The sequence below is a fragment of the Acomys russatus genome, chromosome 1 (assembly GCF_903995435.1).
Source record: "Acomys russatus chromosome 1, mAcoRus1.1, whole genome shotgun sequence".
In the NCBI taxonomy this organism is placed as follows: Eukaryota; Metazoa; Chordata; class Mammalia; order Rodentia; family Muridae; genus Acomys; species Acomys russatus.
In genome coordinates, this window is record NC_067137.1 from 121,349,921 (window position 1) to 121,373,656 (window position 23,736).

At 46.2% G+C, this 23,736-nt stretch overlaps 1 protein-coding gene and 1 gene segment (V, D, J or C); both read right to left on the reverse strand.

Annotated features, from left to right (window-relative positions):
- The window catches only part of LOC127194936 (Ig gamma-1 chain C region secreted form-like), a 220,430-nt gene that overhangs the window by 191,703 nt on the left and 4,991 nt on the right, over window positions 1-23,736 (reverse strand).
- The window catches only part of LOC127195443 (disintegrin and metalloproteinase domain-containing protein 21-like), a 31,642-nt gene that overhangs the window by 6,043 nt on the left and 1,863 nt on the right, over window positions 1-23,736 (reverse strand). Inside the window, exon 3 of the mRNA XM_051152855.1 lies at window positions 21,313-21,611. Within this exon, the coding sequence (XP_051008812.1) occupies window positions 21,313-21,611 (299 nt within the window). The remainder of the gene's footprint in view (window positions 1-21,312; window positions 21,612-23,736) is intronic.

Consider the following 23,736-nt stretch of genomic DNA (forward strand, 5'->3'; position numbering starts at 1 on the left):
GTGATACCAGCACATGAAATGCCTGCTGGTTCCTAGAATTGGTCCTATACAGGCCATTTTCAGGGAGGATTAGGAAGAGGCAGTTGTGTGGCCATTCAGCCCACAACTGGAGAGTAGCATTGAAAGCTGATATCTCTGGATTCACTTAGCCTGTCTTACTCACTGATAGCCCCAAGTCCAAGCTGAAGGAAATACTGAGAGTCTCAACACAGCCCCAGGTTGACTGTCAGTATCAAATATGTGATTGGGGAGGAAGGAAAAAAAACTTCCTGCATAGTTAAGAAGAGGGGAATTAAGGTGGAGAGAGACACAAAATTCCCGCTCCAGGTATTACTCACACACACACACACACACACACACACACACACACACACACACACACACACACAATTCACAAATGAAGTCAGGCACCAAGGTGGTACAGGAGATGTGAGCGGACCTAGTGCACCAAGAGTTCCCTATCCTAGACCAAAATGTGGCCCAGGACCACCAAAGAGCCTTCTAGGAACCCCATACCATAATCTGAGTCAGTCACCTCAGGCTCATCCTAAGGTCCAGGCCAAATTATACCGGAAACAATAACATCTCCTGTAGAGGAGTGTTAATTCAGGACATTGCAAGAGATCCCACCCAAAGATCTTCTAGGTCTGCGTGGTCCACTTGTGATACAAAAAAGCCTTTAATCCACAAGACAGAGGCAAGCAGATCTGAGGTCAAGGCAGCCTGGTATAGATCAAATGTCAGGAAAAGATAGGCTTAGGTCCAGGCATGGTGCTACATGCTTTTACTCCCAAATGTAGGGAAAATTAGTTTGGAGAAGGAAGCACCCATGTTTCAAAGTGATGTCTAACTGAGTGGCAGGAAACGTGGTGAGTCAGAGAAGATTTGGCAGAATAGGATACCTACAACTCTCACAGAGGAGAGAGGAAAGGGAGGCAGTTTTACAGAGAGGAGAAAGGTTTACCAGGACAGTAATAGAGAGATGGGTTGCAGTGGGAGAAAAACCAGGTGGAGAGACAGCCAAGCACAGCCATCCTGGGCCAAGGGAGAGAAGCCAGATTAAATATGTCATAAGGGATAAGAGTTTGAGCCAGAACAACTGTGTTGACTCAGCCAGCCCAGAGCTCAGAAAGAACAAGGGTGAGCTTCTTAAGGAAGTCTCAGAGGCTCAAAACATTCTAGGCCCAGGTTACATTGTACAGAGGCTAGAAGCTTCCAGGGCTAAGCCTACGTTAGCAGAAGGAGGCAGTAAGCTTTCCAGACAACAATTGAGCCAGAAGAATACAGCTACTTTCAAAATCTCCACTGCTTGCGAGTTCCAAAGCCAAACAGTGTGCCCAAGGATAGCACCATGGATGGGGGATATTGTGGTGGCTTGTGTCACAAAGACATGACTTTTTGCCATTTTCAAGCTGACATAGGTCTTGATCGACATCAAACATAGAAGGGCTAAGGTTCTTACGCAACAGCAGGCAGGGGAGGCTATCAAAACCACCCCTCACATGAGCTGTGTCATAGTAGGAGATACAGAAAGACAGGCCAAAGAACCTCATGCATTGCAACAGAGAGGGGGGAGCTGTGGGTCTCCACAACCTTAAAAGAAAACTGTGCCAATCGCAGGCAACACTTTGGAAGCACAGCAACACAAAGCCTTCCACACTGTGGAAAAATAGCATTGGATTCTGCGGGGTATCCAGGCAGAGTGAGCCCAGGCAGCCATGTGTGGGAAGTCCAAATGCCTTTGCCCACAACCTACATGGTGTTTATAATGTACATGTAGCACCGGCTCCTGAATCCTGAGCACCGCGTGACTGTGTTGCTTCGAACTGAGGACAGGGCCATGTGTGTGCCAGGGGAGTGCTCTACCACTCAACTGCATCCTCAGTCCCTGCTCCTGCCTCACAACAGGAGCTTTAAATGTTAGTCGTGACACAGATACAGAGAATCAGAGCAGTAGGGTGGGCTGAAAGTCAGACCTGAAGACATCTCCAGAACGCAGAGCACAGAAGCAGCATGCATAGCTTGCGTGACAGGAGAGCAAGGACATGTTTCAGCAAGAAGTGTCAGGCACTGCTGCTGCTGGACACACAGAGACAACTCTACATCCCCAGTGAAGCCCTAAGTGTGCCCCCAGAATCCTCTGCATGAGAACATTACACTGCAGCAAAGCTGCCACAGCCCCAACCAGGACACAAAAGGAGGGCCCCTCCATAGCAAAATGAACAAATTGTGACCCTTTGGATCCTGGAAAAGTAAAGGATTGTGAAGGCAGAGTATCACCTGGAACAACACGCTTGGAACAGCTTCTATGCTGAGGATGAGAAAGGCAAGCAAATAAAACAAACAAGCCAATAAACAAACGAGCAAACACACAAGCCCCAAAGAGTTCCTTCTCACTGGGACTGCTAATGAGAAAAGTCTAATTGCTTCATTAAGGACACGAGGATGAAAACCCGTATCCCTGGGGTCCCAGTGTCAGGCCCCACTGAAAGGCTGGAGGAAATCCCAGGTAGACCACCAGCACACAGTGACAAGGGACAAGACAGTTAGGAAGGCACTACCATGACGTCACACAAGTGCCTGTGAAGGGGATACCAAGAACTTGTAAAGAAAGAAGAAGGGAAGACAGAGCAGCAGAAGCCTCCACACAGGCCAATGAGCCAATAACCAGTCTTAGAAGAAGGGCTGCACAGTGTGTGAGGCTTTCAGGGAGGATAGTGCAAACACAACTCAAAGCACAAGGCAAGGCTTCTGCTGATGGGACCCATAGCTTCTGCCCCTGCTCCTCTCACGCCACATGACTGGGTCCCAAGACATCACCAACACCCCTGTCCCCAAGGAAAAGAATGCAGCATGTCAGTCAGGACGCCACCGAGAGACAGGTCTTTCAAGAAGGCTTTGTCACGCCTCCCACAGCAGCCTCCATCCAGGCAGGATGCCAATGAGAGACTAAGATGTTGGGAAGACAGCCCCGTGGCAGCCCCAGTACCTGCTTCTTGCAGGGGAACCCCCACAAGAGATACAATCCTGAAGGGAAAGCCGGGCCTCCACTCAGGATGGCCCCTGAGATTCTGCACTGTGCCCTGTGCCTCACTGCATCCTAGCCTTACAGACACAGAGTCTTCCACAACAGGGCTTTTTGTGAAGGAGTCTCCCACTGTGTTAACTACTACGGTAGCTACCACAGTGGTATATGCAGCATCAAAAACCTTTGGGCCCAGCACACTCCTCAGCTCCAAACAACAGTGAGCCTAGAGGGGCTGACACCTAAGGCTCTATGTCTGAGTCTTCTCCACTGTACCCTGTTGCCATGTACACCCGCCCCTACACAGCATTCCCACTGACCAAGTACACCTGATAGCTCCCTAAGCTCTTCTCCAATTTCCTCCAACCCAGAGTTCAGGATCGACAGCAGAAGCTACTTAGCTCTCCACCTGGACCAATGACCCTTCCTGTACGAAGAGCCCTAGAGACCTTTCTCTCAGAAACACCGTGAAAACACTGCACGCTAGGCTCAGATAGCCTTCCACAGCCACTCAGAAACCCTTGATTGGGCCATCCTCACCTGGCACACAAAGATAGCAGTGTCCCTGTCACAGCCTCAGCAGGGTCTTTCAGGCACTAGGGAACCACAAGGAGCCTGAGGTTGGTTCTACCTGGACCCTTGAAGGACTTATGGGAGGAGAGTGTTGGAGCTGAGCCTGCCTTCAGCTGCCTAGGGGCTCCCTGGATCCTGGTGGAGAATCCAAAGGGCAGGAGCATCTCCTAGCCTACCACTGACCTGAGTAAGGGTCTGCGACCCACTCCTGAACCATTATTGGATATGTCAAGGGACAGAATGCCAGTGGCAAGCAACCTGTGGCCTCACTAGCAGAGGCCCCACCATGTTCTACTCTGGAGGACCAGAGAGAGGCCTGTTCCAATGTCCCCTCAGACATCTCCTTGGAACAAGTTTGGGCATTTGGGTTGTCAGGAGCCTACTCCTTCTCTCAAGCATCCTCAGCATCCTCTTCTAGAACCCTGGCCCTCCTCACTCTTTACTTTCTTCTACTTCCTCTTTGTCTTCCCTGCCATAGAAACTCAGGCAAGGTAACTGTGGGCACCACACATGTGCACCATGTGGTAATGGCTGAGTCACTGTGAAGCTGCAGTGTGGTTCTCACAGAGGGCACAAATGGCAGCAGGTCCTGTGTCTTTGATGAACTGACCCTCAGGTCCATGTATCATCCTTTTATATCTTTACTATGCTCAGGGATGTGCACATGACATTCACTTGCCTCATATTCCATCTTTGGTAGATGTAGCAGATATAGACTCTTCCACTGGGCAGATATAGACAGAAAGCAGCTATCAGAGCAGTGGAGTGGCACTGAAAGATCCTGCACCATCTGCCATTGCAACAAGGCAGGCAGACCACAGGAGGAGGAGTCTTTATGGACCTCCTCTCTACAGAATACCTTCCAGAGTGACACTGATCAGCTCAAAAATCCCTGGGTGTGCCTGATCCCCCAATTACAGTGGCTAGCCAGGCAGGGTATGGGGATCCTAGATTTCGAGGTCTCCAGCTCTGTGCCTACACAGCCACATGGAGTTAAGGCTGATACCCCCAGGCTCTTGCCTAGCAATGCTGTTAGAACCTTTATAACAGTACCCTTGGCAAGTAAAGACAGCTGGCCTCGGCTGTGACTCCACTCAACATGGTAGAACCCCACACAGATGGAGCAGTCATCTACACTATGGCCAGAGAAATTCAGATCCCAGCAGAGAAAAAGTCAAGGTTGAAGAACCCCGCCCCACTGGAGGCTCATACAGGCCCCAGGGACACTGGGTCCTGCCAAAGTGAAGTGACCAGAGGACAAGAAATTTCTCCTGGGGTCTGTATCATGCTGGGTTTGGCATACTTGATACAAACAGAAAAAGACTAACATCCTTGTGGACTCAAATGCACCTGCCCAGAGTGAATGGCTGAGGACTGCAAGTTTTAATGTCACCCCCAGGGGGTCTTGCTATAACTATAACGGGGTCTAGAAGTAGTCACACAATGGAAAGGAATTTGTGCCAACTTGAGGCACTGTGGTTACTACACTGGTGGATATACCACAGTGTCATACATCATGCCAAAAACTGAGCCGGGCATGGTGACATGTGCATTTCATATCAACATTCAGGAGGTTAAAGCAGGTAGATCTCTGGGATTGATGCCAGCTTGGTCTACTGAGTAAGAATGGGGCCTCCACAGAGAAACCACATCTTGATGAAATATTTAAAAACAATGAAAATGAAAATAAAATAAATTAAAATGAAAACTTGTCCTGAGGCTACGCAGTACTCAGACTGTGAAAACCAGCTCTGCGCACAGGTGAAACCTATGGATGCCCATGCAGGCCTTGAGGCCCTCAGTGGATTTTGAACAAGTTAGTATCACAGTGGGTATGACTGGAGCTACCACTATAAGAAAAGTGCAACAGAAACTGTCCTCCAAACCTCGGCCCACAGACCCATTCCCTGCTTTTCTTTCACTAAGGCCCAACCCTCCTGCTGCCCCTGAGTAGCCACATTCCCTAGTCACTTGAAGTAGGCAATCCTCACCTCCTCTTCTTGCCTCGGGACTCTCAAACAAAGCTGAACCTTCATGGGAGAAGCTATAGGCAGACAGGATCAGCTGGCTCCTACCACCATGAATGCAGGCAGGTGACGCCTCATATGAGCCTGTGACATCCAGGAAAGACTACAGGAGCAGCACACAGCCCACAGCTCCTGGGACAACATGACACCAAGGCACCAAACTGACATCTTTTCCACATTTCCAGAAACAGGCTCCACCTGCTCTGTCCTTCAGTCAGGTCTGGAGGGGAGGCTTGCACGAAGAGGAATGACAGGAAACTGTGGTGTACATGTCGCCCACAAACCCTCTCAGGAAGGCAACAGAAGCAGCTTTTCAGACAGTGACAGTCAGGGTGAGTGGACACACAGACACTAGACAGGGGCCTGGCACAGAGTCGCAGGCTGAACCAGTGGTCAGAGCCATCTGTGCCTCTTCACATACATTTACATAGTCATGGTCATCCCCATGGACCTCCAATAGATTCCACATCCAGTACAGTCCACCTCATGCCTGTCCTGGGGCCCTTCTCACTAGACAGTTAGAACCTGGCCTCCCCACAGCTCAGCCCTGGGCTGGTTCACCAGCCTGCAGGCCATGCAACCTGTCAGCCTGAGCCCAACCCAGGAAAGCCTGGAGGCTCCACTAAGAGTGGGGACTCAATGTGTCACTAACCTACCTCAAGTCATGGGTTTCTTGGCCAGCACCTCTCCAGGAAGCTATACTAGAATAAGCCTTCCAGAGGTACAGATATTAAAGACACAGACACACACACACACACACACACACACACACACACACACATATATACACACACACACAAAACCAATTCACAAATGATGTCAGGCACCAAGGTGGTACAGGAGACAGGAGTGGACCTAGTGCACCAAGATTCCCTATCCTAGACTAAAATGTGGCCCAGGACCACCAAGGAGCCTTCCAAGAATCCCCTACCAAAATCTGAGTCAGTCACCTCTGGCTCATTCTAAGGTCCAGGCCAACATGCACCGGAAACAATAACAACTCTTGTAGGGGAGTGTTAATTCAGGACATGGCAAGAGATCACACCCAAAGATCTTCTAGGGCTGTGTGATGCTGCTGTGATACAAACAAGCCTTTCATCCAAAAGACAGAGGCAAGCAGATCTGAGTTCAAGGCCAGCCTGGTATAGAGCAAATGTCAGGAAAAGATAGGCTTAGGTCCAGGCATGGTGCTACATGCTTTTACTCCCAAATGTAGGGAAAATTAGTTTGGAGAAGGAAGCACCCATGTTTCAAAGTGATGTCTAACTGAGTGGCAGGAAACGTGGTGAGTCAGAGAAGATTCGGCAGAATAGGATACCTACAACTCTCACAGAGGAGAGAGGAAAGGGAGGCAGTTTTATAGAGAGGAGAAAGGTTTAGTTTACCAGGACAGTAATAGAGAGATGGGTTGCAGTGGGAGAAAAACCAGGTGGAGAGAGAGCCAAGCACAGCCATCCTGGGCCAAGGGAGAGAAGCCAGATTAAATACATCAGAAGGGAGAAGAGTTTGAGCCAGAGCAACTGAGTTGACTCAGCCAGCCCAGAGCTCAGAAAGAACAAGCGTGACCTTCGTTAGGAAGTCTCAGAGGCTCAAATATTCTAGGCCTAGGTTAGATTGTACAGAGGCTAGAAGCTTCCAGGACTGAGCCTAGGTTAGCAGAAGGAGGCAGTAAGCCTCCCAGACAACAATTAAGCCAGAAGAATGCAGCTACTTTCACAATCTCCACTCCTTGCGAGTCCCTAATCCAAACAGTGTGCCCAATGATAGCACCATGGATGGGGGATATTGTGGTGGCTTGTGTCACAGAGTCATGACTTTTTGCCATTTTCACAGTGACATAGGTCTTGATCGACATCAAACATAGAAGGGCTAAGGTTCTTGAGTAACAGGAGGCAGGGGAGGCTATCAAAACCGCCCCTCACACGAGCTGTCTCATATTAGGAGATACAGAAAGACAGGCCAAAGAACCTCATGCATTGCAACAGAGACGGGGGAGCTGTGGGTCTCCACAACCTTACAAGAAAACTGTGCCAATCGCAGGCAACACTGTGGAAGCACAGCAACATAAAGCCTTCCACACTGTGAACAAATAGCATTGGACTCTGCAGGCAGAGTGAGCCCAGGCGGCCATGTGTGGGAAGTCCATATGCTTTTGCCCACAACCTACATGGCGTTTATAATGTACATGTAGCAGTGGTTCCTGAATCCTGAGCACCACGTGACTGTGTTGCTTCGAACTGTGGACAGGGCCATGTGTGTGCCAGGGGAGTGCTCTAACACTCAGCTGCATCCTCAGTCCCTGCTCCTGCCTCTCAACAGAAGCTTTAAATGTTAGCAGCTACACAGATACAGAGAATCAGAGCAGTAGGGTGGGCTGAAAGTCAGACTTGAAGACATCTCCAGAACGCAGAGCTCAGAAACACATGCATAGCTTGCCTGACAGGAGAACAAGGACATGACTCAGCAAGAACTGTCAGGCATTGCTGCTGGGGGACACACAGGGACAACTCTACATCCCCAGTAAAGCCCTAAGTGTGCCCCCAGAATCCTCTGCACAAGAACATTACACTGCAGCAAAGCTGCCACAGCCGCAACCAGGATACAAAACGAGGCCCCCTCCAAGGAGGAATAAACAAATTGTGACCCTTTGGATCCTGGAAAAGTAAAGGATTGTATAGGCAGAGTATCTCATGGAACAACGCGCTTCGAACAGCTTCTATGCTGAGGATGAGAAAGGCAGGCAAGTAAAACAAGCAAGCAAACAAGCCCCAAAAGGTTCCTTCTCACTGGGACTGCTAATGCGAAAAGTCTAATTGCTTCATTGAAGACACGAAGATGAAAACCTTTATACCTGTGGTCCCAGGATCAGGCCCCACTGCCAGGCTGGAGGAAAGCCCACGGAGACCACCAGCATATATTGACAAGGGACAAAACAGTTAGGAAGGCATTATCATGACATCACACAAGTGCCTGTGAAGGGGATACCAAGAACTTGTAAAGAAAGAAGAAGGGAAGACAGAGCAGCAGAAGCCTCCACACAGGCCAATGAGCCAATAACCAGTCGTAGAAGAAGGGCTGCATATTCAGTGAGGCTTTCAGGGAGGAAAGGGTAAGCACAACTCAAAGCACAAAGCAAGGCTTCTGCTGATGGGACCCATAGCTTCTGCCCCTGCTCTTCTCACCCCACATGACTGGGTCCCAAGACATCACCACCACCCCTGTCCCCAAGGAAAAGAATGCAGCCTGCCAGTCAGGAAGCCCCACAGAGACAGGCCTTTCAAGAAGGCTTTGTCACGCCTCCCACAGCAGCCTCCATCCAGGCAGGATGCCAATGAGAGACTAAGATGTTGGGAAGACAGCCCCGTGGCAGCCTCAGTTCCTGCTTCTTGCAGGGGAACCTCCTGAAGAGATACAATCCCGAAGGGAAAGCCGGGCCTCCACTCAGGATGGCCCCTGAGACTCTGCACTGTGCCCTGTGCCTCACTGCATCCTAGCCTTACAGACACAGAGTCTTCCACAACAGGGCTTTTTGTGAAGGAGTCTCCCACGGTGTAACTACGGTAGCTACCACATTGGTATATGCAGCATCAAAAACTTCTGGAAACCTTTGGGCCCAGCACACTCCTCAGCTCCAAACAACAGTGAGCCTAGAGGGGCTGACACCTAAGGGTCTATGTCTGAGTCTTCCCCCACTGTAGCCCGTTGCCATGGACACCCGCCCCTACACAGGATTCCCACTGACCACGTACACCTGATAGCTCCCTAAGCTCTGCTCCAATTTCCTCCAACCCAGAGTTCAGGATCACCAGCAGAAGCCACTCAGCTCTCCACCTGGACCAATGACCCTTCCTGTACGAAGAGCCCTAGAGACCTTTCTCTCAGAAACACCGTGGAAACACTGCATGCTAGGCTCAGATCGCCTTCCACAGCCACTCAGAAACCCTTGATTGGGCCATCCTCACCTGGCACACAAAGATAGCAGCGTCCCCGTCACAGCCTCAGCAGGGTCTCTCAGGCACTAAGGGACCACAAGGAGCCTGAGGTTGGTTCTACCTGGACCCTTGAAGGACTAATGGGAGGAGAGTGTTGGAGCTGAGCCTGCCTTCAGCTGCCTCGGGCCTAGCTGGATTCTGGTGGAGGACCCAAAGGGCAGAAGCATCTCCCAGCCTACCACTGACCTGAGTAAGGGTCTGTGACCCACTCTTGGACCATTATTGGATATATCAAGGGACAGTATGCCAGTGATAACCACCCTGTGGCCTCACTAGCAGAGGCCCCGCCATGTTCTACTCTAGAGGACCAGAGACAGGCCTGTTACATGTCTTCTCTGACAACTCCTGGGGACAAGTTTGGCCATTGGGTTGTCAGGAGCCTACTCCTTCTCTCAAGCATCCTCAGCATCCTCTTCTAGAACCCTGGCCCTCCTCACTCTTTACTTTCTTCTACTTCCTCTTTGTCTTCCCTGCCATAGAAACTCAGGTAAGGTAACTGTGGGTATCGCACATGTGCACCATGTGGTAATGGCTGAGTCACTGTGAAGCTGTAGTGTGCTTCTCACAAGAGCACAAATGGCAGCAGATCCCGTGTCTTTGCTGAACTGGCCCTCAGGGTCCATGTACCATCCTTTTATTTCTTTAAATCTGAGTCAGGGATGTGCACATGACAATCACTTGCCTCATATTCCATCTTTGGTAGATGTAGCAGATATAGACTCTTCCACTGGGCAGATATAGACAGAAAGCAGCTAACAGAACTGTGGTTTGGCACTGAAAAGGTCCTGCACCATCTGCCCTCACAGCAAGGAAGGCAGACCACAGGAGGAGGAGTCTTTATGAGCCTCTCTCACTATGGAATACCATCCTGATCCCCCAATTGCAGTGGCTAGCCAGGCAGGGTATGGGGAGCCTAAATTTGCGGTCTCCAGCTCCTAGCCCACGCGGCCCCAGTGGAGTTAAGGCTGATACCCCCAGGCTCTTCTCTACCATTTCTGTTAGAATCTTTGTAACAGTACCCTTGGCAGGTAAAAGTACCTGGCCTCTGCTGTGCCTCCACTCAACATGGTCTACCCGCACACAGATGGAGGAGTCATCTGCACTATGGCCAGAGACATTCAGATACAAGCAGAGAAAAAGTCAAGCTTGAAGGACCCCCCACTGCAGGCTCAAACAGGCCCAGGGACACTGGGGCCTTCCAAACTGAAGTGACCACAGGACAAGAAATTTCTCCTGGGGTCTGTATCATGCTGGGTTTGGCATACTTGATGCAAACAGAAAAAGACTCTAACATCCTTGTGAACTCAAATGCACCTGCCCAGAGGGAATGGCTGAGGACTGCAAGTTTTAATGTCACCCCCAGGGGGCCTTGCTCTAATGGAGTCTAGAAGTAGTCACACAATGGGAAGGAATTTGTGCCAGCCTGAGGCACTGTGGTTACTACTATAGTACATGGGTATACCATAGTGTCATACATCATGCATAAAACTGAGCCTGGCATGGTGACATATGCATTTCATCTCAACATTCAGGAGGTAAAAGCAGGTGGGTCTCTGGGTTAGATGCCAGCCCGGTCTATGGAGTAAAAATGAGGGCTATACAGAGAAACCGCATCTTATTGAAATTTTTAAAAAAATAAAAATAAAATAAAATAAAAACTTGTCCTGAGGCTACTCAGTACTCAGGCTGTGAAAACCATCTCTGCGCACAGGTGAAACCTATGGATGCCCATGCAGGCCTTGAGGCCCTCAGTGGATTTTGAACAAGTTAGTATCACAGTGGGTATGATTGGAGCTACCACTATATGAAAAGCTGCAACAAAAACCGTCCTCCAAACCTCGGCCCACAGACCCATTCCCTGCTTTTCTTTCACTAAGGCCCAACCCTCCTGCTGCCCCTGAGTAGCCACATTCCCTGGTCACTTGAAGTAGGCAATCCTCACCTCCTCTTCTTGTCTTGGGACTCTCCAACAAAGCTGAACCTTCACAGGAGAAGCAATAGGCAGACAGGATCAGCCGGCTTCTACCACCATGAATGCAGGCAGGTGACTCCTCATATGAGCCTGTGACATTCAGGAAAGCCTGCAAGAGCAGCACAAGCCCTCAGCTCCTGGGAAACCATGACACCAAGGCACCAAACTGACATCTGTTCCACATTTCCAGAAACAAAGGCTCCACCTGCTCTGTCCTTCAGTCAGGTCTCGAGGGGAGGCTTGCCCAAAGAGGAATGAGAGGAAACACTGTGGTGTACATGTCAACCACAAACCCTCTCAGGAAGGCAACAGAGCAGCTTTTCAGACACTGAAAGTCAGGGTGAGTGGACACACACACACTAGACAGGGGCCTGGCACAGAGTCTCAGGCTGAACCAGTGGTTCAGAGCCATCTGTGCCTCTTCACATACATTTAAATAGTCATGGTCATCCCCATGGACCTCCAATAGATTCCACATGCAGTATAGTCCACCTCCTACCTGTCCTGGGGCCCTTCTCACTAGACAGTTAGAACCTGGCCTCCCCACAGCTCAGCCCTGGGCAGGTACATTAGCCTGCAGGCCATGCACCCTGTCAGCCTGAGCCCAACTCAGGAAAGCCTGGGGGCTCCACTAACAGTGGGGACTCAGTGTATCACTCACCTTCCTCAGGTCATGAGTTTCGTGGCCAGCACTGCTCCAGGAAGTTCTACTAGAATAAGCCTTACAGAGGTACAGATGGTACACACACACACACACACACACACACACACACACACACACACGCACACGCACTCGCACACGCACGCACACGCACACATGCATGCACAGAGAGTGACAAAAGCAGGCAGAGACAGAAAGAGAGAGAGAGAGAGAGAGAGAGAGAGAGAGAGAGAGAGAGAGAGAGAGAGAGAGAATAATCAAAACTACCAGAAGGGAGTGTCAGCAATGGGACATGGCTTTAGACTCCCCCGCCATTGGTAAAGCTGTTCTTTTTGTGCCAGTAAAATGGCCGCTGTAGCCTGCTTCCTGCTTCTCCTTCTCCTTCTGCTTTGCGGAGGTAGAGGTGTTCAGACTGTGTCAACGTAATCTAGCAGTCACCCTACAAGTCCACCCTGAACATGCCCCTCTGAGAGTCTTCTCTTTGGTGGTTCTCCACTCTCTGAAGTCACATACATCCTTCCTTCCCTCCAGGCAAGGCCCAAACCTCTCCATGTCATACCCACAACCCACTTGTGCCAAGGCCATGTTCAGAGCTCAAAGGTGGGACCTTCCATCACTCTGCTCCCTCTGAACAAGTTCAGGCTACCAGATGGTCCAGAAATGTCCTCCGTGCCCAAAGAGCATCATCCTGAACAGTCAGTAATAAGCATGATTTATTAAACTTATCAAGCCTCAGAATGAGCAAAGTAAGAGCCTAAATGAGAAAACAACAACACCACCTCACTGTCAGAGAAAACTAGCCCAGCCTGCTGTGCTGTGCAGGTTTATGTCAACTTGCCCCAAGCTGGAATTTTCTGAGAAGAGGAAGCCACAGTTGAGAAACCATTTCTGTAAGAGTTGCCCATAGACAAGTCTCTGAGGGGTATTGTCTTGGCCAATTATTGACGTGGGAGGACACAGCTCATTGTGAGTGGCACCACCCTGAGGCAAGTGATCCAGGGTGCCAAAAAAACCAGCCGAAGTTGGGAAATGCTTTTCTCTGAGCCCAACCTCCCTGGATACCTTTTTATATGAATATGCAGTTACATTTATAAATCTACATAATAATTTTACATGAGAGACATATTTTGATGTTATGTATAATACACACTATTGACAAATAAAATGACCTACATGAATAAAAGTAGTCCTTACCTCACCGAGATAAAAATACAAAAGTGAGCAAGAAAGTCAAAACCAGCTCAGAGGACTGTCAGCACAGGAGAGGGGTCTGGGGTCCCCAGGGTGGGAGGTAAGAGTAGCTGTGTGCGAGTGACAGGAATGACGGGCCCTGTGGCCTCTGTACAGATCTGTTCCCAGAAATCCTGAGCAGGATCAGAATGTGGAGACTTTGAGCCCAGCACCTACAGCGAGGTGCTGCTATTGCCAGCCATCTGACTAAAGGTTCTTTTGTTTCACCTACACAGAAATCATGGGTCAGCTAGAAGCTTTTCAAATGTTGGCCTCCCGTAGCTTTCTATTCTAGTATCTAATAAAATATACTTTGAACCAAAACTAATCAAAAGAGATGGGCAAGGACACGTCATATTCATCAAAGAAAAAATACACAGAAATTACATCTCAATATTGAACATCTATGCCCCAAACTCAGGGTCACCCACACTCATAAAAGAAACATTACTAATGTTTAAATCACACATCAAACCCCACACATTTATAGTGGGAGACTTCAACACTCCACTCTCACAAATAATGAAAAAAATAGACATCATGAGTCAAATGGACCTATCAGATATCTACAGAACATTTCACCCAAACACGAAAGAATATACCTTCTCAGCACCTCAGAGAACTTTCTCCAAAATTAATCATGTACTCAGTCACAAAGCAAACCTCAATAGATACAAGAAGATGGGGGGGGGGGAAACCTTTGCATCTTATCAGACCACCATGTGTTAAATCTGGAACTCAACAACATCAGAAGCAACAGAAATCCTACAAACTCATGACAACTGAACATCACCCTACTCAGTGACTTCTAAGTCTGGCTCAAAATAAAAAAAATAAACTGAAGACTCCCCACCTCACAGTAAGTAACAGCAGGGAGAGGGAGGCAGCAGCAAGCAGCACCCTGTTCGCTCCAGCCTCCAGGCAGACATCAAGTTCCGGGACCCTTATCTCAGGCCACTGTTAGAGTTCTCGGCCTGGTTTCAGGGATCCTTGACCTTAAAGACCTGGAACCCTTGCAGCAACCAGGGTCTCTAGCGTTTTATCAGCTCTCCTCTCTTTCATGCCATCTCTGCCTCCACTTCCAAAAGCTGCTCTACGTGTAGGAGACCGAATATGAGTGATATAAACAATGTATAGCTTCTACTTCTGATGGCTTGTTGCAATTTCATAGATAGCAAAGTCAATTCTGAGTTATCAGTAGTAAAGTCAGCAGTTTCTATATATCCAAAACAGTGCTTTCTGCATATTGAGAGTCAGCTATTTCATTGAAAGATTCAGGAAAATCTAATAGCACCATAAGGATTGCATGCAATTCTGATTTTTGAACTGAGGTATAGAAGTTTTTGATCACCTTGGTTGTTTTATCTGACCTATAACCTGCCATTCCCTTCTCATTTGCACTAGTATAAAATGTTGGTGCCTCTGGACTTGGTGTTCTCTTTACAATAGGTGCAAGGATCCAATTAGCTCCTTTTATAAACTTACATGGTTGCTTTTCAGGTATTTATTATTAATTTTTCCCAAGTAGTTACTACAACCTCTTTGCCAATCATCGTTGATTACCCACAATGACATAAGCTCAAAATTAGTAAGAGGCAGTAAATATCAGCTGGGTCTGTTCCTGACAATTGACACAGTGTTAGTCTACCTTTTATATTTAATTTAGAATTTTTTCTATGTATGTCTTCATTTTTTTCTACTGTCATTTATTTGGGTAGTTGTACGTGTTTGAGGTGTTCAAGACCAGAAGCCTATGTCTATCCCACAACGGGGATCACTTGAAATAGCTAAATAGGATAGTTTTTACTGATAAAGCTGGTTGGAGGATCTGGCTTCAGAACTGTTCCAAGTGATGTTTTCAGTGTTTTAGCTGGGAGCCAGCAGACTCGCCTTGCATGTAGATGGGCTGGCAAAGCCCTTAAGAGGTAGTTGTGATGGGACACATCATCTCTGCAGGCAGTTCTGCTTCAAATGGGAAAGGTAGTGTCCAGGCGTTTCTCTTTCTAGCTCTCCTACTCACAAAGGTTGCCACTTTCCTAAGGAAAAAATGAAACAACTCAAGGAAAACGTATCATCCTTGTAGAAATCCCTCCATGTGTGAGTACGGAAGGAGCAACGAATATTTTCTTCTAATGAGTACAAATAGTATTTCATCACTTCCAAAATATAACTTATAGGTGTATTATGTAAACAACACATAACATGCATAACATTAATATACTTTAGAACATTAAACACATATATAAGATACCTTTTTATTTTTATTTTTACATACACAGTTATATTATTACATGTATATACAATAAACTCCCTACAGCAAGAAGAACCACCAAACAATCAGGAATTATATAAATGTTGCATTCATAGTGCCCTGGCTATTTGTATTTGGCAACCTTGAAGAAAACATATTTCCTATCTTGGGGAGTCTGAAATTCTGAACGTAAATCATTATCTACCATACTTGGAGCAATTTGTAACCCCAAGCATGGCAAAATTCTTTGTTGTTTCTTTAAATATTTTTTCTAAAGTATTTGCTTCAGAATAAGCCAACAAAATATCATCCATGTAATGGTAAAAGGTAGACTGAGGAAACTGCCTATGAATTATTTTTAATGGTTGTTGCACAAAGTATTGACATAAAGTTGAATTATTTAACATTCCCTGTGGAAGTATCTCCTAATGGTATCTTCTTATTGTACCATTATTGTTCAGAGTAGGTACTGAGAAAGCAAACCTTTCCCCATCGTGATCATGCAAGGGTATTGTGAAAAATCAAACCTTAAGTCAATTATTATTATAGGCCATGATCTAGGTAACAAAGAGGGCGAGGGAATCCCAGGCTGTAAAGGACCCGTCTGTTGAGTTACTCTATTCACTGCTCTCAAATCCATTGTCATTCTTCATTTTCCTGACTTTTCTTTTTATTACAACAAACACAGAATTCCATTGGCTGGTAGACTCTTCTATATGGGGAGCCTCCAGCAGCTCTTGTACCAGTTGCTGGAGAGCCTGCAATTTTCCTTTTGTCATGGCCACTGTTCTTGCCACACATGTCTGTCTGACAACGATTTTAGGGGCAAGGTTGTTGGTATGCCAGCAATGGCCTCTTTATAAACTGGAAACTCAATCCCTCTGATATCCTGTGTTTGGACAATGAGCACAACTTGTGATTGTTCATGATTACACATATCAAGATCTTCCCCAGGAACATCTATGCTTTCACCCCTAATTTCATCATGGTCTGTGTCTGGGACTGCAGGCATATTAATATGAGTACCCCATTGTTGTAAAAGATCCCTTCCCCTAAATGTATGGGTGCATCATCCCATAAACTTCCCTGTTTGTCCCTCTGGTCCCAACATTTATTCCATTGTACACCTTGCCTTGTTTGAGATGATTTGCCAATTACAATAGACCATGTATACACCTTCTGGAGTGGACAGTCTGGACTCCAAGACTGTTGAGAAGGTACACACACATCTGCTCTTGTACCCACCCAGCTTCTGTTTCAACGTCACTCATTTTTACCATTAATTTGGGTCTCTGATCGTTAACCGTTGTTTGCCAGAACACAGGTCTTCCATTATCCCCTAATGCACCTTTTCTTTCTACTGCAGTGGCTTTGTGCTTGATGTAAGGAAACAGTAACAGCTGAGAAAGTCTATTCTCTGAATTATTTTGCATCTCCTTTTAATATAATTTTACATATTTCATGATTTTAATTTCTTCCTTGAAATCCCCATCTATAATACCTGGAAGCACAATAAGGCCTTGAGAAGTTAATCCACCACTTCCCAAGATTATTCCTACTGTCCCTGAAGGTAAAGGTCCATAAATGTTATTTTGTAGCATTCGACCTTTGGAGTGTAAGAGATTTATCTGAGGCCAGATCCAAAGCCACACTGTCTTCAGTAGCATGCATTAAATCATCAACACCTAGTTTTTGTCTTTCTGCCAGCTTGTTACCTCCAGGCTGACCAAAGAAAGATGGCTCATATTGTTTGCTGTGGGGCCAGGAGCAGCCCCAATAGATGAATAGACAGGCCCTGATGGAGGCTCCAGTGAGAAGGATATGGGGCTTCTCAGCTAGGCCTGGGCTTTCAGCCTGAGCCTGAGGGCTGCTTTGCATTGGGGGAGGTTCCTGAGAGAATAAAAGGAAGCACGGGGTAATATTTCCAATATCTTCTTCACGTGACTGTGGTTTACCTTGCGTTTCTTAGAGCATCTTCTGACAAAAATTAAGAAGCATTTTCTGCTTCTGTCTGGTTCCAAATCCAGATGCACACTGTGGAGGCCTTGGAAACAAAACATGGGGTTGTTTATAGTTAATGTGTCTGCATTCATGCAGTGCTGGCTGAACAGGGTAACCTGTCCTACATGCCCGTGTTTATCTCTGTAAGTTCCTGAAGAGAATTTATGGGGTGGTATTTGGCCTCTTATTGATTTGAAATCCTGCTTAAGGAACTACTTAAAATTCTTTATCTTGCCATCAGTGGGAGCCCTTTGTTTTCACCACTAATTTTGAAAATAAGTTGTGAAGAAACACCTCAGTAACATTTAGTACCTGTGATTTCAAATGTTTATATTAGAGTAGACCCAAGTGTCTGCTTTGGGTTCCATCTAACTAAATTCAGATGTTCAGCTTATTACCCAGAGACAGCAGACCTTGATACTCGTCTTTGTACCTCTTGATTTATGCAAGTCTATCTTTCATTCTCTCTCTCTCTCTCTCTCTCTCTCTCTCTCTCTCTCTCTCTCTCTCTCTCTCTCTCTCTGTCTCACCTTAGTTTTTAGCACATAAAAACCCAAGTTCCTAATTATGAGTTTATATTGGTGAGGCATGGGATTTCAACTATCACATAATGTTTCACAAAAAGCTGTAGCATCCAACCTGACTTGAGAGTTCTATTAAGTGACTTAAAAAATAAGCAAGATAAGGTGATGGCAAGAAATGAGGAGGAGGTCAGGCGTGAACATGGGGAGCCCTATGCCTTGCCTTGTTAATCACCACACAGCCCAGGAGACTGTAGAGCTTTTCTCCATTTCTTCACATTGTGAGTGAAGTGGTGGAGGCAGGTCTTCCCATTAGGGAGACAGCCATCTGTGGAATTTGTGGTGCCCACCAACAGTATGTCCTCCTCTTGTTCATCAAGGTCTGAGTGTTAGAAGAATATTTGTGCAGACACTATTCTCAGTGTGTCTCATCTGGGTTTGTCTGGTATTTACATTTTGATTACTAGTGTTTGGGATGGAATTCACAGAAATAAATGGACTTTTTTTTCAGTATGTAGGTCTCTTGTGTTCTTTGGACACAAAATGGTCTATTGATAGTCTGTGGGTTTCAGGTAGGTTGTCATGAAGATCAAGGACCTAGGACAAGAACTACAAGATACCATATGACTCGTATATTGGGGTTTGGACATTTCCTATTGGGAAGGATTACCAAAGAGTTACATGGGATTACTTGGGCCTCTTTGGCCTAAAGAAGAGTAGGAGGGTCCTGGATAGGTAGAGGTCAGTGACATTCATGATATTTCCATTGTATGTGTCTCTTGAAAACAAACTTAGTTAAAATGTACCTGGTATCTGTTGAGTTTCATGGCAGTGAGATACAAAGATTTCTGTATACCCAGGCTCCCTACTCTTGGTGACAGAAACATTGTGAAAGCCAATGCCTAGAGAAAATTAGCCTATGGGTATGGGAAACTGAGACCAGCAGAGTCGGCTACCATTAGAATAATTCAGACATCATCTTTCCAAGGACACAGTGCAAGGATGTGCCCATAAATTGAGCATAAACATAATAGATGTGCCCAAAATCGGCTGGTAGAATCCTATGAGGGACTATGGACAGAAACTACAGGAAAGGAACGAGTGTTTTCTTGTCTGTCAGTATAGTGGTTTGATGGGTATTAAATCACATAAAAACTTAGTAAGCCACGTGTTAGTAAAAAGAGGTTAGTGTATGCACACAGTACCTTGATAAATTAATTAATTTATAACATCTTACTAATGTAACTTCTGTCTCCGTTTTTACTCAAGGACAAGCTCCAAGTGATGAAACAAGAAGGATGTGAGAGCCATGAGCACATTAGGCCAGGGTGTGTTTATGGGACTGCCCACCTCAGCCCTTCAGACAGAGAATGCAGCAGGGAGAGGCAATGCAACAGTGGGATCTGGAAGTGAACAGGAAAATGCAAAACTCTATTTTTAATGAAAATTTCACTTTCAACACTACCCAACTGTATCTGAGATTTTGTGCCACTTGGTCTAGGATGTCTAACACCGAGTGTTCTGCATAGTATTTTTCAGTACTGTAGTGGAACCATGTTCACACGTCAGGCCATAGGGACCCATTATTGTCCATCCACATTTGCTTTTGTTTTTTTCCATTAATAAATGTAACCCATACTATTATCATTAGGATTTAATTTTTATTTCTCTGATGATTAGAGATGTGAGTCTTTCGCAACTTCTTCTGCTCAAGTACATTGGTCCAGGTAACTGATACAAATCAGGATGGAGGGGATAACGATGTGCAAGCAAGAGGACATCACCTCAGACTTCTGTGCTGTCTGATCTCTTCATCATTCTTTGGATTCACACCTCACACAGGTGATAATAATGAGTTGATTTTGAGAAAAGAAATGATGTTCTGCTCTTATATGACAAACAATAGGCTAACCACTGACACTGATAGTTGAAACACAATATTAATCAAAATGTAGAATGTGATATTGAAATATCAGCCTTTGAGTTAAGCCCTCATATCCACCACACAAGAGCTCTTGCACTGCTGAGCTGCTTCTCTAGCACATGGATGAGCTGTCATAATGTTCCCTCTTGCATTTGATGCAAGTCTGTTTTCAATGGCCTAAACTTCACTTTGACATGGATGAGCTTGGAACACATTTTATCAGTGACACCAGCCATCACAGGGATTTATAAGTGGCTACACCACTGAAGAAAGTGCACCTTCCTGCATCCATAGTTAACTGTCACTAATCCTCTAGGAAGGGGTAGATCTCATGAGTCCTTCCTTTAATGCTAAAATGTTGCAACATCCTTTACAGCCTCTTTTCCTTCCCTTCTTTCTGCTCTGAGTGTTAGAACACTTGATGAAGATGTCCCACTTATGGCCAAATACTCCATTATTTATTCCTGGCATTTTCATAGAGAACGTCTATCACTGTATTGGTTACATGCTGCCTACAGCAAATTGGCGTTCAATAGCCACAGGTAACTACTTTTATTGGGGTTCTCAGTGATGAGTTTCTATCTGTGACATCCACACATTTTATTAACAGTTTGATAGCTAGGGCAGCCTTGGGTCTGATGTTCATGCTTTGTGTGTTGTCTTTAGGGTTTACAAGATCCTGACATCTTTGGACTTCTTGTTTGTTCCATGCTTAATCCCAAACACCCCTCTGAACCATGCTGGGTCTCTTTCCTCTGCCTAAGGTCTCTGTACTCTCAAGGGTCCCCAAGTGTCTGAAGGACCTTGTCCTGGTGTCCAAGGCAGAGTCTCTTCTGCCTGAGTGATGCTCTGTTGTTTGATTAGTGAAGAGGACTTTTGTATTTACATATATCACAGTAGATGACAACATTTTTTATATTCAGACCCTTCAAAGATTACTACATAAGAACACAGGAGTTCCATGGAAAACACTCTGTGTCATGAAGATGAATTCAAGATCTTTATTAACCTGTGTTCCTGCTGTGGGGTGACTCTAAGTTCAAGAATCATTCACACCATCTGCTGGTCTCTAGCAGCCTTGCAAGGAGGTTTATGTCTGAGCTTGCAGTTAATCCTCACTCACTGTGTGTCTTACACAGTAATAGGTGGCTGTGTCTTGAGTGTTTAGACTGTTCATTTGCAGGTACAGAGTGTTCTTTGAATTGTCTCTGGAGATGGTGAATTGGCCCTTCACAGAGTCTGCATACAGCTTTTCATCACCATTACCACTGCTAATGCGTGAGATCCACTCTAGCCCCTTTCCTGGAGCCTGGCGGACCCAGTGCATGTAGTCATTACTGAAGGTGAATCCAGATGTCACACAGGAGAGTTGGGAACTGCCAGGCTGTACCAAGCCTCCTCCAGATATCACCAACTGCACCTCACTCTGGACACCTGCAAACAGAGAATCTGGTCAGCAAAGTGTCCCACATATTTAGTGACCCTCTCAGCCAAGTCCTCTCACATTTCCAGTCTCTGGTTTTTCATAAACTACCTTTTATAAGAGCAACCAGGAAAACCAAGGCCGGTCTCATCTCCATGGTGAATGTTCTCAGTTCAGAGCTGATAACTAAGGAGGCCGACCTGGGAATGCAGAGCTGGGCTCCTCTGTCAGGCTCCAGGGACAGGGCTGGGCTGCCTTTTATCACTAGAAGGAGTCTCAATTTGCATATCTTCTTGTTGTGTATTAAGTTCTTGTGCTAGACCTCTCAGCCAAGCTGGTCTTCAGTCTATATGATGGAGGGTTTAAGAACACTGATGACAGTTATTTACATTGAGACAGTCTGGTTGCCAGGTTAAGTTGTAGGTTCTCTGTCCTTAATCTTTATCTTTTGTGGTCATAAATGTTGATCATCACTCTTAATCTAGGTGACACAACAGTGAACATTTAATCATAAACATACTGGGGATTGAACTCAGATCTTCAGGCTTGGTTGCAGGTGCGTGTTGGGAACTGATCCTCGGTATTCTGTAAGAAGACCAGGTGCTCAGTACTGCGGAATCAAGCTTATTTTTTAAATATTCTTAATGTATTATTTGTTTTGGCTACTCATCTCTTTTTTCTTCATATCTCTCTGCCCTTGCAACTCCCCTAAAAGAATATAATTTCATTATGGAAGCTATAGTAAATTTTGTCTACACTTCTTTATTTGCAAATGTTCATTGTAATGAGCCTCTGGTCTGCTTTGCTGAATACTGCAGAAGGTGAGGGGCTGACACAGCTCTCCTGCTATGAAGTCCTTGCTCACCCACAAACCCTGACCCCAGGGCCATCTGTGTTGTGCTGCTTAGGAAAATAGCAATTCAAATACTCAAATTTTACCAACAGTGAGATGAAGGGACAGCTTTCCTGCTTTTGTGACTTTGAGGTTAGGTTAGGGCAATGTACCCCTCAGGTTGCACCATGGTATATATATCATAGGTGTTTATCCAGAAAACAAGCCAATTCAAGCTGAATTCAAAGAAAAAAGGCAGTTTTATTGGGCCAAGGGAATCTCCATGAATACAGGGAGAGAGGTGTGAGGGGAGAGATCATAAGAACACAAGGAGAGAGAGAGAGAGAGAGAGAGAGAGAGAGAGAGAGAGAGAGAGAGAGAGAGAGAGAGAGAGAGAGAGAGAGAGAGAGAGAGAGAGAGAGCGCCTGCCTCTCGGGAGAAAAAACTCAGCACTTAGGCTGAAAAGCTCAAAGTAGAAGGCGGACTATGCCAGTCACACTCTATAACAGGTAGAGAGTCTGCATGCTGGGATGATAATGGCACCTCACCCTCTGTTTCTGTGTCTGAAAACCAACAACATCTTTAAAGCAAATTGACTCTTCCTCTCCAGAAAACTATCTAATCCTACTTCCAAGAGTTGTGGGACAATGCAAACTGGCCTGGACAGAAATAGAAACAAAGCAAAACAAAAAGTAGAAGAAAACATTTTTGAATAGATAGGGAGGAGTGGAGTGTGTGTGTGTGTGTGTGTATGTGTGTGTGTGTGTGTGTGTGTGAATATGATCAAAATATGTTTGTGATATGAAGAAGAATCACTTCCATAGACCAATGTATTTGAATGGCTATTTGTCAAGGAGTGGCTCTTCTTGAGAAGAATTAGGAGGTATGACTTTCCTAGAGTAATGTGACCTTGTGCTCAAGGAGATAAAAATTTGAAGTGTAGACTCCTGACTTTTGTGGGTGAGCAAGGACCTCATAGCAGGAGAGCTGTGTCAGCCCCTCACCTTTATGAGAGTTTGTTGTGCTTGAAGACAGGTTCTTAACAGAGTTGTTGTCTGAGAGGTTCCACTCAGTAGTGGTTTAAAATAATTGCCAGGAGAAATATCCAAACATGTACAAAGTGTAGCGACTCTTGAGGAAAGGAGAGGAGAAGGAGCAAAGGACCTGAAGGGGACAGGAACTCCACAAGAACACCAACAAAGCCAAGTAACCTGGGCCTGGAGGGGCTTTGGAGACTGAATCACCAACCACGGAGTTGTATGGACTGGACCTAGACTTCATGTACATATTTAGCCCATGGGCAG